Source organism: Xiphias gladius, chromosome 15, assembly GCF_016859285.1.
Source record: "Xiphias gladius isolate SHS-SW01 ecotype Sanya breed wild chromosome 15, ASM1685928v1, whole genome shotgun sequence".
NCBI lineage: Eukaryota > Metazoa > Chordata > Actinopteri > Istiophoriformes > Xiphiidae > Xiphias > Xiphias gladius.
In genome coordinates, this window is record NC_053414.1 from 24,170,086 (window position 1) to 24,186,618 (window position 16,533).

Below are 16,533 nucleotides of genomic sequence, written 5' to 3' on the forward strand. Positions count from 1 at the left end.
ATAAACAGCTCATGACTGAAGACTGAAATAGAGCTGCATAGCTCTACTGTAAAACTACCACTCTTGCTCATAGTATTACTGTATTTATGCTACTTATTCTATAGGTGTCATTTATTTAGTCAACCTAAGAGGCCACAAAAGTCTTTGTGTTTTGTATTTCATGTTTAAAATGATACGTTATTTATTTCCACGTAACACATATTTAGGAAAGAAAGTCAAAATCTTCGGTACATCTTTGATACAAATCAGTCATCTAGTTACAATCAGTCTATCAGTGATTGGCTCACTAAATCTGTCTCTTGAAAACCCTTTAACACACACCTCAACCCAAAAACACTCTACTTTCAAGAATTTGGAAGGTTTATAGGAGAAAACAAACTACACTGAAGGAAACCGTGCAATTGTATCTTCTCTCCACCTTCCTTCTTTTCTTATCTTTCTTAGCTATTAACCTTATCTAATATCTTCTCCCTCCCTCCAGGCGATCTGATCCATCAGGTCAGCCAGTCAGCCTCCCAGTCTAACTTCCCGCCCCCCCACGTGGATTCCCCCTCACCCTCCTCCACCTCCCCCTCTCACTTCTCTGGTGTGGAGCAAGGAGGCACCCTGTTAGAGCCCTCACCCTTCTCACCAGAGCCACACCCTCTGCGAGTGGCAGCGAAGGCTTACAACTTGTCCTCGGTCCTCATGCTGATCCTCATGCATGCCCGGGTGCTAAACGAGGAGCCGCTGGTGCTAAGAGGAGCTGAGATTGCTGCCACAGGAAAACTGGCAGACCCCCAGAGCCTGCTCTGCTACCATGGCAACAACAGTCCAGGTGGGCATGTGTACTAAGTGTCTCACGAGTTGATGAAGTTATGTCTCTGTAGGTGAAAATGTCCATCACCTCTTAATCTAAAGAAAGTTGGACATCATAAAGGAGGAGTGTCTAAAGTTCTCTTCTTCCCTTTCTCCCTATTTCCAGAGTGCCAGCGGTTCTCCATCCCACGAGCCTTCAACAACAGTCTTGGCAGAGCTGCTGCAGGAAACAACATTATGCAGCTACTGTTTCAGGTAACATCAGAAAACATCCAACGTGATGGAAACTACTCATTCGTGTCCAAAATTCTCCTCTTGAACTTTTCCCTCTCAAAAAACTTGGCAGAATCAATGCTGCTGTTGCCAAAGTCTCTAATTAGCGAGCACTCACTGAAATAACTTGCCTTAGGTGCTGTTGTTTTGTCTTTTCCCTTTTTCTGTTCCACCCTCAATTTCATTCAGACCTCATTTTCTCCACACTTCACCTCCTCTTATGGTTTTCTCTCCCTCCTTCTTGTTCTCCCCAGGTGGAATCCAACCCCTTCCCCTTCAATTATGTGGCTAACTACACCATCTCTACTGAAGTGGCATCCATGGAGTTTCGCACTGAAAATGGCACCCAGATCCCAATCTCAGGACTGGACGACAGTATGGCCATCACTGTTGCCATTAACAATGGCAGTAGTGGAGAAGTGGGTGTTGAGGGTTCTGGTACTGGAGGGCTGCCCACAGCTGGAGCCGTTAACATCAGCCACTGTGACTCCGTCATCGTAAGGGTCAGCACGGGAAACACCAACAGACAGGCAGGGCTGTTTGTACAGCTCAACTTCACCTCTCTGGAGGGTGAGCTCTGACGTTCATCACATACACACTGCACACACTGGGGGTGGACACACAACGGGAACAAATGAAAAATATAATGCCTAATCTAATTCAATTGTTCAATTTTTGTTGACACTGAGTCAGGAAGGCATTTTGAAGCTGTAATTTAGTAGCAGTGTTATGTTTGACCGTATTATAAAATAGCTGGACCCCTGTGGCCTCTTCTTTTTTATCATTCTCACTTTTTTTGTTACCAGCCCCAACAGTCTGGCAGGTATTGTTTTCACCTTGTGTGTGTGTGTGTGTGTGTGTGTGTGTGTGTGTGTGTGTGTGTGTGTGTGTGTGTGTGTGTGTATGTGTCATCATGGCATAATGGGGTCCTGGGGACACCTACTGTAGGGGGAACTACTAGAGAGGTGGTTTCGAGTAATTTGGCAGGTGTTTCTATGTTTGTTTGTCTGAGTACATATTTGTCACTGCGATAGCATCACAACCGTGCAAGATAAAGTCACGAAACTGTACCCGTGTGTCGTTGAGATCAAAATGAGGGCCAAGTTCGAAGATGGGTGTGGTCCAAGCAGGGGTGCCAGAAGTAGGGGGATTGGAAGTAGGGAAGGGGCCATTGCCCCCCCCCCCCAATTAATCCTATCAGTAGGAGGGAGTTGCAGTGTGAATTTTGAAATGGCTTGCCAACATATAGCTATAATGTAGACCAAATGGGGAGATAACATACAATCTATAGATGCATTAACATTATGGGTATAAAGAGGTTAAACAGCACTCACTGAACTGACTGTGTGAATTTTATAACTGTCTAGTTTGATCATTTGATGACGTGGTATTGGCCCTGAGAGATTTAAACAGGAGCCTAATTTGTTTTTCTTTTGTTTGTTTGTTTTTACAGTTTTATAACATTTTATATTTTTATATGTAATTGTATTGACCCAGGTGAAGTATTCTCATTCTTTTTCCTTTTCTTTCTCCAGATGCCAGAGAGAAGGGTAAAAGAGGAGACGATGGAGAGGAGCCATACATCACAGCTTACCTTCATTCCCACGAAGGCCCAAGCGAGTCTAACTGCACAGACAGAAAACGTATCACACTTAGTATGACCAGGGGGCAAGATCTGGACCACAGGAAATACACCTTCTTCCTGTCGCCAGAGTAAGAGCACTTCTTCATTCACCGAATTGTAATATGATGTGTACTAAACACACAAAATTAGTTTAGAATTTGATGCCCACGTCTGCAACAGCTGAGGTAGCTGGTCTGTAGTTTGTCCATAAAACTACGACTGTTTATTTTGGATACTGTTTCCTGTCCTGTATGACTATGACAAACAGTGTCACCTCTGTCCTGTGCTACACAGGTCCTACGACACCACACTGGACTACTTCATCAACGTAAGTACGCCCTGCGGCCCCGGCTCTCAGCCTGTGGGTGTCCGTCTGGAGGTTGGGGTGTTTGCCTCCCTGTGTCAGTACTTCAGCAAGAGCGAGAAGCAGTGGCGGACGGATGGCATGGTGCCCCTGCCAGAGACCAACGCCAGCAGAGCTGTTTGCCGCACCAGGCACCTCACAGCCTTTGCTGCGGGCCTGTTTGTACCCTCCGACGCCATCAGCTTTAAAGTGCCAGTCAGTATAACACAAAAAAAACACTCACTCTTTGTGCACATTTCACCAGATAAACACACACTTAAACCTTTTGCCTTCTCTTTCAGGAGCGTTCTGGTGCACCAAGCCTGATCGTCCTGTTGGTGTGTGTGTTGGGTTTACTAAGCTATGTTGTGGCAGCAGCCATCTTGCACAAGTTGGACCAGCTGGATCTACGCCGGGCTGGTGTGGTTCCACTCTGCGGCCAAGATGGACTCTTCAAGTACGAGGTTCAGGTCAAGACTGGCTGGAGACGAGGGGCAGGTGAGCTAGGGATACTATTAGACAGCCGTCAGGATGATAAAAGTGAGCAGAGGTGTTGTTTATAAAGCTTCATAGTTATTTACAGTACAGTACTATAAGTACTGTAAGTATTTACTGTATCAGTACAGTAAATACTAAGGTCCAATGTGACTGCCTTGGCCTGGTTATAAGACAACCGTGATTAAAAGCAGCAATACTAGTTGCAGAAGTTCTTTGAAGCACTCTAGATATATCTACCTAGATATATGTTTTTGACATTCTATAATGTACTGTCACATTTAAATTAAATAGAATAAATCAATAGAAATGAAATAAATATCACAATTTCCTAGCGCTCAAGGTGATGACCAGTAGTCCAAAACCCGCAGATATTCAGTTTACTATAATGTAAGACAAGAAAAAGCAGCAAATTCTCACATTTAAGAGGCTGACACCATCATATATTAAGCTCCTTTGCTCGAGAAATTACTGAAATAATTTATCAACTAACAGAATAGTTGCTGATTGATGTCCTGTTGATCTTTTTTAAAATGAAGTTATTTCTATAAAAAATAGCAAACGATGACGTACTAGAGAAGAGAGTCTGCGAATGAATGACCCCACTTTTGCGGGGGCAGTTTAATTATGAAAATACCAAAAACTATGTTAATACAAATTAAATGTGGACAAAGGTTGATAAAGGGAGTCTCTGTCTGTCCTTCTAGGCACCACAGCCCATGTGGGAATCAGTTTGTATGGGCGTGAGAGCCGCAGTGGACACCGCCATCTCGACAGCAGAGGAGCCTTCTCGAACAATGCTCTTGATATTTTCCACATCGCCACAGACACTAGCCTGGGCAGTGTCTGGAAAATACGAATTTGGCATGACAACAAAGGTATAGACACATGCTCACACACAGAAGAGAGACCTGTAATCACAAAAAGTTTATTTGAGTTTATCTGATATTTGAGCAAACCATTGTTTCATGACCCTCCTTCAGGTCTGTCCCCAGCATGGATGCTACAGTACGTCTTGGTGAAAGACCTGCAGACTGGAAGCAGCTACTACTTCCTGGTGGAGGATTGGCTGTCAGTGGATAATGAGAGAACTGATGGACGAGTAGAGATTGAGGTGGAGGCATCAGGTAAGAAACCACAATCAAGTCATCCATAACAAACATGGCTGGTGGTCGATACCAGTTTGATGCCAGTTCCACTGTGTTCCTTCCCGTTTCCCTCAGAGGAGGCTGTGCTCCGTCAGCTGCCCCGCCTCATGTGGTGTGAGCTACAGAGGGCGCTGTGTGAGAGCCACCTGTGGTTGTCGCTGTGGGAGAGGCCCCCCCGTAGCCCCTTCACTCGCCTGCAGAGAGCCACTTGCTGTGCTGTGTTACTGCAGCTCTTTCTACTGGCCAACACACTGTGGTACAGCATCGTGGTGGACAAAAGATACAGGTACAGGAATGTGTATTGTTTGGTCTTTTTTTCTTCTCCGCCTGCCTGTCTTTGTGAATTTCCACATTGCAACTGGTGATTTATTCCTACATTTGAATGCCATCCTGTGCTGTAGCCCGCGGGCTGTGTCAAGGCTTTCTTCATTAAATGGAGAGACTGTGGCAGCAGGTGTGGTGACCTGTCTGATCGTCTACCCTCTCTACCTGCTCGTCTTCACATTCTTCAGAATGAGCCGCAGCAAGGTAACCCAAATGTGCCCAAAACTAAAACATGATCGAGGTTTCAGTTCTTCCCAGAAGACAAACATGAAGTTGAATATTTTCTCTTTGTGTGTGAATGTGCGCGTGTTTGTGTGTGTGTGTGTGAACTCAAGTGTGTGTCTGTGGAGCAGGTACCACCACAAGTGGACCAGGAGTCTGTGGAGATCGATAACTTCTTGGAAAACTCCATGGCTGGAAGTTCCTTCCTCTTTTTTAATGGCGAGGTACAGACTGATGGGAAAAGATAAGAATTCGAAATTGAATGGTGCCTGATGTGATTAAAGCTAAAGTTCAGATGCCTTTAATCTATTTTTTTGTCTTATTATGGAACTCATATGAAATTAAATCAATCCCATGGTTATGGCCTAGTGATTGTTTAAACAAAGAAAGGAAAAATGCAGTTAAGCAAAAAAAATGTATGCTTTTATCCTATGAGGTCATTAGTTTATGTCTCTCTCTCTCACTCTGTCTCTATCTATCTGTCTATCATCCGTTTCTCAGACCAACTCAGAGGAAACCAATGTGGATTTGCCCACTCCATCAACCAAAAGGTAAGTTACTCTGTTGCCATGGCGTTTGTTTTAGATAGTGCATGACTTCACTTATTGGAGCACAGATACCAAAGTATAATTGCTAGCTGTCTTGGCAAAGTAAAGATAGGAGAGAACAGAAGAGCAAAGAGTATAAAAGATAAAAAGAAAAAGGGCAGTTGTTTGTAATTTAGGGTGTTGTGCTCCAAAAGAGACTGGAAAAGAAAAAGGAAATATTTTCCTCTTTTGAATGTCTAATGAGAAAAATGATTCCTGTCTTGTCACAAAACAACTATAAACTCAACAGCCAGAATGTCCAAGCACCAAGTGTGTTAATACAACATCATTATTGTTCTCTGAGAAACTGCCCATTGTTTGGAGGCTTTAAGAAAGACAGAGAGGAAACTGAAAAGACTATTAGAGTAACTGAATACTTTGCAAAAGTCACACTGCATAATAAACATCTCTCACTGTGTGTCTGTTTCAGTGTGGAGAGTTGGGGCATGGCAGAGGAGGAGACGGAGGACGGGGATTGGCCAGAGCTGTTAAGTGACGTGTCGGTGGTGGGAGGGGCAGGGCATGGAGCAGGAATGCCCAGGTTGAAGAGGGGTCAGGGGAGCAGGCACCTGGGTGTCGACATGACCTTTAACCCTGAAGAGGAGGAGGGGACTGACCAACACAACAAATATTTCACCTCATCAGGTAACACAGTAGGAAGCCTTTTAAACCAGTTGTACAGATCAGGTGTTTAAACTTTGCCTGTAGCAATTACACGGTTTTTTGAGTAGATAAATGTAAATTTGGTTGTATTATTACGCTGTCTGTGACCACTGGGAGTAACCAAGTCCAAACTGAAATCGTGCTTCTTTTCCCTCACAGATGAGGATCTAATCAAACACATCCTGGCAGACGGACAGAACTTCTTTCCGCAGGCAGACGAAAGTGAGATGGCTGACCTGTAAGTTTGATCTCTGAAAAAGAGAAAAATATGAAAAGAATGACCAGCATTATCAGGAACATTTACGGCCTTGCTTGAGTTTCATTGTATTGTATCGTGTTTCAGGTCAAGCATTTTTGGAGATAAGACCGAAGTGATTCTCCTCCAGAAGCTGAATGAGCCTCTTCCTCTAGAATCTGTCAGACGGGACCCGCCGAAAACTGCTTTCACCTCGAATACAGGTATGTATTAAAATGTGTATGTGTCTGTGTGTGTGTGTCTGTGTGTGTAGGAAGAAAAAGACCTTTATCAAGCAACTTACTTAAACATCGTCTTACTTAAAGCAGCGTAAGAGTAACATTTAAGACTAGCTCCCAGGAGATCACATGATCAGTCACATGTATGCTCAGGGTAGGATAGGCCAATTTTTTAATCCTTAATATCTCCAGCCGCAATTGAAATGTAAAATTGACAATAATATAATTATATTTATAATATATAAATAATGAATAGGAAATGGGCTGAAAAGGAAGGAAAATAAAAACAAAATTGGAGCAGGAATAAAATTCTGTTGCTTGTAGACGAGCTACCTCAGTGAAAACACATAAGAGTAACTTAGTTGACAAGTGTTGCGAGAAAGATGTATGGAAAGTGATTGGAAACAAAATCAGTGTCAGCTTTGTATAGCAGTTTTTGTGTAACATCCTCTCAAATCTTCAAATCGATGCAAATAATTATACATATTGCTTCAGATGACATATAATTCATCATGGCCAGTGACGTTTGTCCAAAAACGTAAGATGCCTCTGGATCTCCCTTAAACATATAAGAGCATTTTTAGCCATAATAAATTATGATAAATGATAAACAACTTTTAAGCTTGACTATGACTAGGAGTAAAATCGATGTATTTTTACTTAAATTTTTTCACCAATTTAGCCGTTTGGTAAATACTGGCACTAGTCTGTATTGTTCCTGTCAGACGTGGAAACAACTCCGTAAAGAAGATAGCTCAGCAGAAGATGGCAGAGAAATCTATTTCCTCCTTGGGTTAGCATTCTTACTACTTTGGTTCAGGATTGTTTTATCAAGCAAAAGGACAGAGAGGTTCTTTTTGTCAATTGTAAATTGTATGTATTTACAGAAAAATCTTTGTGCTGCCAATTAAATGAAATCTGAAATACCATCACAACAACAAAGTCATTGTAAAACATCCCCAAATTGGACTCCAAAGGTCGTCCGACAGTTATTTCCCTCATAGATCAATTATCTGCAAACTTTTACTCTGCGTGCTTTGCTCTTTGGTTAGTGGCAAAAGAGCACATAAATCACTCCAGTTTTTCTTGGATAAGACTTATAATCCTCATTAGGTAAAGAGCAAAGTTTAATGATTATTTTAAAAAAGAAAGATGAGCAATCATTAAGACTGTTACTTTTCTTCAGTATTGGGCCCTGTACTGGCGGCTGTGTGTCTAGGCCATTATTGTTAACAGTCCATAACCAATGCATTGTTATCAGAGAAAAAATAAATTGAAAAGGCACACTTGTTTCAGTATGGCATCCAAGGTTCTTACAACATTATTTATTATGCTTTGGGAAACTTGACTGTTTTGTTAGTAACTTTATTCATTAAAAAGACTTTAGAGTCCTTGTGGGTAAACGCTTGAAAAGTTGAAGAACTCATTTAACTTTCGAAGTGTGAAATAACCTTCAAATCTTGTAGTATAATTAAAATGCAGATTCCTTACACTTAAATAGTTGTTAACTGTGAAGTAAAAATGTATATATTCTCCCTATTCTTCCTTGATACAATACCTTACTTTTTATTGCTTGATCATTTCTCTTTGTTTCATCTCTGGGACCTTGATTTCCTCTCTGGTCTTTTCCCTTCATTTTTCTTTTTCAGTGTTTCCTTTTGCAAAGCTTTCTTTGTACAATTCCCACATTCCCCCAACCTTTTTTCTCTCCCTTCTCTAGTTGTGACAGATGTGTGTCGTCCCAGACGCTTCCCTCCCTGGTGTGGACGTGCCGCCCTGTGGGGCAGCTGGGCAGGGGTCGCTCTGGCAAACGGCGTTTCGATTTGGGCGGGCCACGGGTTCAGTCAGAGTGTGGCCATGATGTGGCTCATCTCCTGTTTTGCCAGTTTCCTGTGCTCATGCCTGCTGTTGGAGCCAATCAAGGTAGACACACAAACACACAAATTTATACTCAGTGATGCTGGTTTACCACACCCATACATACTATTTTCTACATTTAAATCATATTGCATGTTTTTTATTTAGTTATTTATTTTTATTTATTTTATATTAACAGTGGATCAAATCTCTATGTGTAATTTGAAAGATATTGTTTGTGGTGATGAAGCCACATTGAATGACCACTCGATTCTCCAGTTTCTCTCAGCTCTACGGAGCATTTCAGCTTCTTTTAGCTCACTGTTTTGGTGTCACTGCCAGCAGCCTTGACGTTCCGGTTCACTCTCACCGCCCTCATCAGTCCCATTTTGAGCCGCAGAAGGCAGCTGTTTTTAGCGGAAGAGCTCTTATAAACAAACTGCACACTGCCTGCTCGGCACCAAACAGAGAAACACCAACAAAGTTAGCAACTAGCTGATGAACGCTGTGCAGGATATTTCCCCCAGTTGAGTGTTGGCGCCCAGAAACAGAGTTAAAAAAGAGCGAATATTTGAAGGCTGAAAATATGACATGAAATTGAAGCTGATGTTCCCGGGACTGTAAATAAGCAACTCAAACACATTCGCCATAAAAACTTTATAAGTTGATAATATTGTGTTATGTTTACAGCTTGTTGTTCTGCCCCCAAGTGGCCAAAAAATAATCAGTTTAGGCAGGTTTAAACGATACACAATAATCACACACTCCATGTTGAGTTGAGTATATTCAACCTCTTGAGCTTTGAAACAGTTTCCAAACCGAACTGCTCCATTGCTTCCCTACCCTCTGTCTCACAGGTCTTGTGTGAGGCAGTTTACTATGCAGTGTGTGTGCGTCGCTTGCGTCCAGAGGACCAGGACATGCTGGTGGAGTTCCCCCGTGTGGAGAGAGTGGTCCAGAGGGTGCCCAGGGTGAGACCACCACAGGGCTTTGCTCTGTCCCAAGCCCGGCACCAGGCCCGCAAGGTCCACATGCTGCACACCATGCTGAAGGTGACTCAGTAGATATGCTGGGATAGAGAGATGACGCTGGAGGCTGTTTTTATGTTTGCAGACATTTTGTAGACATTTAAAGCTCTATGTCCTGTTTGATGACAAAACATTTGGTTCTCATTTTTCAGAATTTCCTGGTTTACATGTTTTTCCTGTTGGTGGTTTTACTTCTCAACTACTCTGACTCGGCTAAAGACACACACAGCCTGAGACTGCGCACTCAGCTGCAGCAAGCCCTGCACACACCTGAGTATCACAACATCAGCAGGTACACACACAAACTAGTTCCAAACTTGACTTCGTAAGATACTGTGCTGACTCAATAAAGTTTTTTTTCTTTTCAAAAAGCATTAACCTCGACCTTTTTTATTAGTTTGTTCCTTTGAGAATAACATCTCATTTTTCTGTGACCTTCTAATTTCACTGCTTGTAAGACTTTCTTTTTTTTTTTTTGGCTGCTCTCATGACCGAGCCCGTTTTTCTCTTGTGTGCTCTTGAGACTCGACCTACATGTGTTATTTTATTGAAACTAAAAGAGAACAAGTTTGAAAAAAGTGTCTCAAGTGTCCATAAATTTTGTTTATTGAGAAGAGAGGAGAACTAGAGTGTCCTCTAGTCAAATGTAATCATCCTGTGTGCACAATAACATCCTGTATGTTTTTTTTTTAGTTTGTTTGACAGCAATTTGTTTGACAAATACCCCGATTTGTCTTATAGCCGAGATAATGTTTTGATGTGGCTGAATGAGTCCCTATTACCACGGCTACTGGATGACTCTGCCCTCTTGAGAGACACAGGAAGTGTGTTACTTGGCACGCTGAGGCTGCGACAAATCCAAGACACATACGGTGAGACTGAAATGTGGTTAGTGAGGATTCATTGACCTGAAAGAAACTCTCTCTAACTTAGTGAGTTTGTACACACAAAAAATATATCTGTCTTTCTCTCAATTTTATTGAGTCAACTGCATTGAATTTTTCAAGTGGAGCATCACAGGTACTCCAGCAGATGTTATTATTAGCATTTCTGAAAGTCTGTTTACTGAACTCATTCTCTTTCATGTTCGCATGAATGCCTTTGGGGAAATTGATTAATTTGTTGAAATTTAAGCTCAGTTTGATCTTGTCGAAACTGTAATTTTTTCCCAGTTGCAGGTGGCGCCAGGGCAGGAGACAGTGTTTGGGGAAAGGGCTGGTTTACCTCTCCAACTAAAGACGCTGAGAATTTCACTGCTTTTGGTTCTAGCGATGAAAACTGGTATGATTGAAGGATTGAAAAACTTGCTGTAACAAGGCAGACTTTAAGTTAATTTGTAGGTCAGATTTCGCGTGTGTTTAACATCTGGTTTTCTTTGATGTGTCATGTTTTCTGTGTATCCTCCCACTCATTTTTTTAGGATGAGGCCTTTTGGTGAAGTGAGGGTATACAACAGTGGCGATGTGGTCCACCAGCTGAACAGAAGCCTGGAGGAGGCGTCTTCCTCCTTACAGCAGCTGCAGCAGCTGCACTGGCTCGACTACAGGTAGTAAACAGGGAAGGACGGGGCTGGAAGTAGTAGAAAAACTTTTTAGTTTTAATAAATTTTAAGTCAGAGTTAGAAGACAGAAGTGAGCATTACCACATCCTAGTTCTCAGCAAGACATTGAATGCATAAGTCAAAGCAATGAAATCAATAAAAAACATGATTTAAAAGAGGAGTTTGCTTTCTGATTTTATTGACCTGGTGGTTCCAAAGTCCAGGGGCCAGATGTAAGGGAGTAGAAATAGGCATCGATGTGCATGTGTGCACAATTTCACAATGATTGGAATAAAACAGAACCATGCGTACTCAAGGCTATATAAATCTGGAGTGGAGTTTTAAAGTCCCCGCAGTGCAATTTGCCCTACAGCCTACAGCCTGAAGTCATTAAAAAGTTTCACATGAAAATTTATAAAACATCAAACATTAAAATAAAACATAGAAAACAATCCAGAATGCACTAAGAATGTGGGCTCACTTTCAACAGCTGTTCTGCGAATAATAACTGATGGCATAAACAAATCTTTAATCTTGTTAATATCACATGTGGTGTCAGGTCGCAGATATCCAGATGTGAGCAAATGGAAGTCAATAAAAAATGGGTTGTAAAGGTTTCTTACAGCACACTGAACGGCGTCTTTTGAGCAAAACTGAGTCAGTGCTTTCTTTTTCTCTGTCATATGAAATAAAACATTCTGTGATGGAAAACCACAGCAAGATAAATAAAATATTAAAGTTGGTTCCAAAGCAGGAAGGACTCTGAAGTATCTTGACTCCGGATCTTATCATAGTCTATTAAGTGTGTGTTTTATGTGTGTGTTCACAGGACCTGTGCTGTGTTTGTGGAGTTCTCGCTCTACAACATCAACACAAACCAACTGGCTGTCTTCTCCTTCCTGTTTGAGTTCCCGGTTTCTGAGCGTGCCCAGTCCAGTCTTGACCTCGTTGTCATCACTCTTTGGCCAATCACAGGCCTGGACCTGCAGCTCCTTTTCACGGTAACTCCTGGCCACCTCTCTGTCACTGCCAATAATACTACTATAATAACAACTACTAATACTTTTGAACCCTAAGTTACGACTGAATCCTTTCCCGTCTTTGGGGTCATCGTTTTGGCGACACATCTTCAATGAAACTCTGTGATTCCTTGTTTTCCAGATGATCCTCCTCATCCTGGTGTTGTATTTCCTGGTGCGGGGGATCTTGGGCTTCCTCAGAGAGGGCTACAGGTACCTGTTGTCAGCCTGGAGACTCCTGGGCATCTGTAAACTGACTCTGGCAGCGTCCGTGTGCGGGCTGCACCTGAGCCGCTGCACCTTGGCCAAGCAGCAGTGGGCATCGTACGTGAAGCACTCACGGGACGCCTTCACAGATTTCTACCCCCTGGCCAGGCAGAGTCAAATGTACACAGTCATGTCTGCATTGCTGTTGTTCATACTGGTGCTCAAGGTAAGAGAGAAAGACAGAGGGAGAGAAGGGATTATTATAAACATATTAAATGATACAGTAGATCTTGATTATCACAACTTTGGTTTTATTTAGTAGTTTTGGTCAGCAGTTCTGTCAGTAATAACAATGTGCTTCGCAAGTTATCACTAAAAATAACCTTCATCACAGTATAAGTATTTATGTTGCTATTTTATGTGGTTCTTAATGTCAACAAATCCCATGTAAAGACCAAAACCAACAATTCAGTTCAACCAAATTCAGTTTTATTAATATAGCTCCAAATCATAACAGAAGTTATCGCAGGGCACTTTTCATATGGAGCAGGTCTAGACCGTACTCTTTATAGCTATATTTACAGGGACCCAACATTCCCCCATGAGCAAGCACTTGGAGACAGCGGCAGGGAAAAAAATCCTTTTTAACAGGTAGAAACCATGAGCAGAACCTGGCTCGTGGGTGGCAGTCTGCCTTGACCGGCTGGGGAGGGTAGGGGAGTTGGGGGGAGAAAAAGAGAGAGCAGGAGCAAAGAGAACATAGGACAATGCAGGTTCCAATTAAAGTATATGTATAAGAATAAATAAAATATAATAAAAGGGCTAATAATAAGATTAATAATAATAATTAGACTAATTGTAATAATAATAATAATTGAAGCAGTGGGTGTTGAGCAGGATAATGGGGGCAGTAGATGCTTTGCAGTCACAGATCCAGACTCTGCAGCTCCGGAGGCAGAAATACCTGCAGAAAGCGACAGGAGGAGAGAGGAGAGAGATGAGAAAGCATAAAACTATGGGAGACAGAAGAAGCCAAATTAATAACACGCATTAATGGCATATGAATGCATACAGAGGGAGAGGGAGAGGAGGAGAGAGGAGCTTGGTGCATACGGGGAAGTCCCTCTGCCATCTAGGCCTATAGCACCATAACTAAGGGATGGTTCAAGCCAAGCGTGAGCCAGCCCTAACTATAAGTTCTGACAAAAAGGAAGCTTTTAAGCCTACTCTGAAATGTGGAGAGAGTGTCTGACTCCAGGACCCAAACTGGATATGGTTCCACAGTAGAGGAGCCTGATAACTGAAGGCTCTGACTCCTATTCTACTTTTGGACACTCTGGGAACCACAAGTAAGCCTGCCTTCTGGGAGCGCAGCTTTCTACTGGGGTAATAGGGTGCTATGAGCTCTTTAAGATATGATGCTCTTTAAGATAGGCTTTGTAGTTGAGGAGGATGACTCTAAACTCTACTCTGGATTTTACAGGGAGTCAATGCAGTGATGCTAACGCACGAGAAATAGGATCTTTTTTCCTAGTTCCTGTCAGTACTCACACTGCAGGTTTCTGGATCAGCTGGAGAGTATTTACAGACTTGTTGGGTCAGCCTGATGATAAGGAGTCATGATAATCCAGCCTCGAAGTAACAAATGCATGGATTAGTTTTGACTCTTGACCCATTTAGCAAGTATCTGCGTATCGGATTACCTCTGTGCTGTATTGTTGGTAAAAAAACATGGTAATGAGCCACATTGTTGCAAAGCACTGCATCAAGTGAGCGGATTAATACATCCGTGGCTGAAAATAGTCCCCAATAAATATTTACTCCTGTTTGATTAACATTTTCTAAAAACTAAAGGACAGGCTGTTTTAGAAAATTATTTAGCCTTTTTTTAAAAATGAAACTATAAATTTGTGACTTTTTTTTTTTAAGTTTTTATGTCTTCAGTAGAAACGATGGGCTTAGACCTGAGAGCAAAGGACAGGGTAGGGAGGTCAGAAAGTACTGGGTATTATTGAGAGCCTGTTACCAGCATTACAGGTCTACTCAGTTTGACTTTTACCTCCAGATAAAGTAATTTAACTAATTTGGCTTGAATGTTTGTTTCTTCGGACATTCCTGATCTTATCAAACTTAGGTGAGTGGTGATTTCTTAAGTGATTGCTTTAGGACAGCTGTAGTTCAGTTGGTATAGTCAATAGTCCATTAATTGCAAGGTTGGTGGTTTGATCCCCAGGCTTGGCTCCTCCTGTCCATGTGTTGAAGTGTCCTTGAGCGAGACACTGAACCCCAAATTGCTCCCAATGTGTGTAGGCGCAGGATTTAAGTCTTTTGACAAAAGCATCTGCTGATTAAATGTGATGCAAAATGTTAAAATAGCCAGAAGTGATGGCCACATCTATGAAAATAAGGCCCAAGTTGTAATATGTCTTAAGTTTTCATTTAATACCAAGAGAAAATAATGTTTCAAGATTTTTACTTTGTTCTTGTTTTCTCACACGTACTTTTTTGGTTCTCTGTCCCTCCCCCTGTTCTCTTGCTCTCACTCTCGGACCATGCAGGCGTCCCACCAGTTGCGGTTTCTCAGAGAGTGGGCCGTGTTTGGCAGAGCTCTGCGGCGCTCAGTCTGGGAGCTGCTGGGAGTCGCCCTGGCATTACTGCTGTTGCTGCTGGCTTACTCACACACAGGACACCTGGTCAGACTTTTTCTCTTGTCTGTTCCTTCTGTTTCTCTCTTGCTGAGCCTCTCCTACACACACACATACACACACACCAAAGATAATGTAAACTTGTATATAATACACATTGAACAAGTAGATAACTTTGTCAAAGTCTATCCCCCCCATGTGTTTGTTCACCTGTCATGCATGTTTGGTTGATTCTTATGTTTTCAGTCCACTTTCTTTACAGTAGACAGTTTCCAATAAACCTTCACTTTAGCACAGACTGCATAACATAGCTTCATCTTTATTATTAGAACAACTGCAATAACAGCCGCAGTGTCCTGACTGTGCTGCCAAATAGCTTTACTGAAAGAATGACAACATTTATTCGATGTTTGCGCCGTTATTTGACCTACATCCTTAATTTAAACAGCATGTTCCGTTGAGACATGTTTTCTGATAGAGACACCCGTACCAAAATGGGGGCATAATTATGTTACATTAACAAGCATTAACGGAGGCAACATATAAAAGGCATTCAGCATATACTGTGATAATTTAATAAATAATGATAATAAAGAATAAAGAATATTTTTTTCAAAAAAGGTTTACTATTGTGTCACCGTTGAGCACCCTCTCTTTTCCACAGAGTATCATTGCCACAATTTCTTTTTTTTTCTTTTTTTCTTTTTTTTTAATGGCGTGGCTTACTTTTGGTCATGAGCGATGACTGTTTTGAGCAGGACAGTGGAAAACCTGGTTTCAAAAAGAGGCTTGGATCCACCAATCCTGTCTGTAACACACCTATTTCCAAAGGCAGCTTTCCAAAAATTCAGGCGTTCACCAGGAGCCCCAAGAGGAGAACTCCAGGAACTGTAGCTTAACAATGTAGCGCCATCATCGGGTCGGAATTTGACTTTGTCCAGTACTTGGTCTTATGACCAAATACCTGTAGAACTAATGAGGTTCTCATCAGCCTCAGCTGTACTTGTACTACTTGGCGTTTAGTGCAAACTAGCAGCTATTAGCACGCTGACATGCTAAACTAAGGTGGGAAACACTCTAAATATTATTCTGAGAATTTCAGCATGCTGCAGTTGGCATAAAGTCTCACAGAGCTGCTAGCCTAGCTGTAGTGTCAGTTGGAGAAAATGTTTCATGTGGGGTGCTTAAGGTTCAATTCAGGTATCTATGTACCATTTTGTATGACATTTATACATGTTATATATGGTATAATATGTCAATGTAATTTCTCTTTCCATTGCATCAAC

The 16,533-nt window shown here is 42.0% G+C and overlaps 1 protein-coding gene across 1 annotated transcript in view; it reads left to right on the forward strand.

Annotated features, from left to right (window-relative positions):
• pkd1a (polycystic kidney disease 1a) overlaps window positions 1–16,533 on the forward strand; it is a 74,234-nt gene that overhangs the window by 53,120 nt on the left and 4,581 nt on the right. The window contains exons 31-54 of the mRNA XM_040145505.1: window positions 482–817; window positions 965–1,053; window positions 1,326–1,641; window positions 2,607–2,784; window positions 2,990–3,254; window positions 3,341–3,536; window positions 4,241–4,411; window positions 4,517–4,660; window positions 4,757–4,967; window positions 5,083–5,209; window positions 5,341–5,451; window positions 5,729–5,778; window positions 6,245–6,459; window positions 6,637–6,715; window positions 6,821–6,936; window positions 8,672–8,874; window positions 9,666–9,860; window positions 9,989–10,128; window positions 10,578–10,708; window positions 11,015–11,117; window positions 11,257–11,382; window positions 12,206–12,377; window positions 12,538–12,828; window positions 15,161–15,295. Coding sequence (XP_040001439.1) covers window positions 482–817; window positions 965–1,053; window positions 1,326–1,641; window positions 2,607–2,784; window positions 2,990–3,254; window positions 3,341–3,536; window positions 4,241–4,411; window positions 4,517–4,660; window positions 4,757–4,967; window positions 5,083–5,209; window positions 5,341–5,451; window positions 5,729–5,778; window positions 6,245–6,459; window positions 6,637–6,715; window positions 6,821–6,936; window positions 8,672–8,874; window positions 9,666–9,860; window positions 9,989–10,128; window positions 10,578–10,708; window positions 11,015–11,117; window positions 11,257–11,382; window positions 12,206–12,377; window positions 12,538–12,828; window positions 15,161–15,295 — 4,100 coding nt within the window. The remainder of the gene's footprint in view (window positions 1–481; window positions 818–964; window positions 1,054–1,325; window positions 1,642–2,606; window positions 2,785–2,989; window positions 3,255–3,340; window positions 3,537–4,240; window positions 4,412–4,516; window positions 4,661–4,756; window positions 4,968–5,082; window positions 5,210–5,340; window positions 5,452–5,728; window positions 5,779–6,244; window positions 6,460–6,636; window positions 6,716–6,820; window positions 6,937–8,671; window positions 8,875–9,665; window positions 9,861–9,988; window positions 10,129–10,577; window positions 10,709–11,014; window positions 11,118–11,256; window positions 11,383–12,205; window positions 12,378–12,537; window positions 12,829–15,160; window positions 15,296–16,533) is intronic.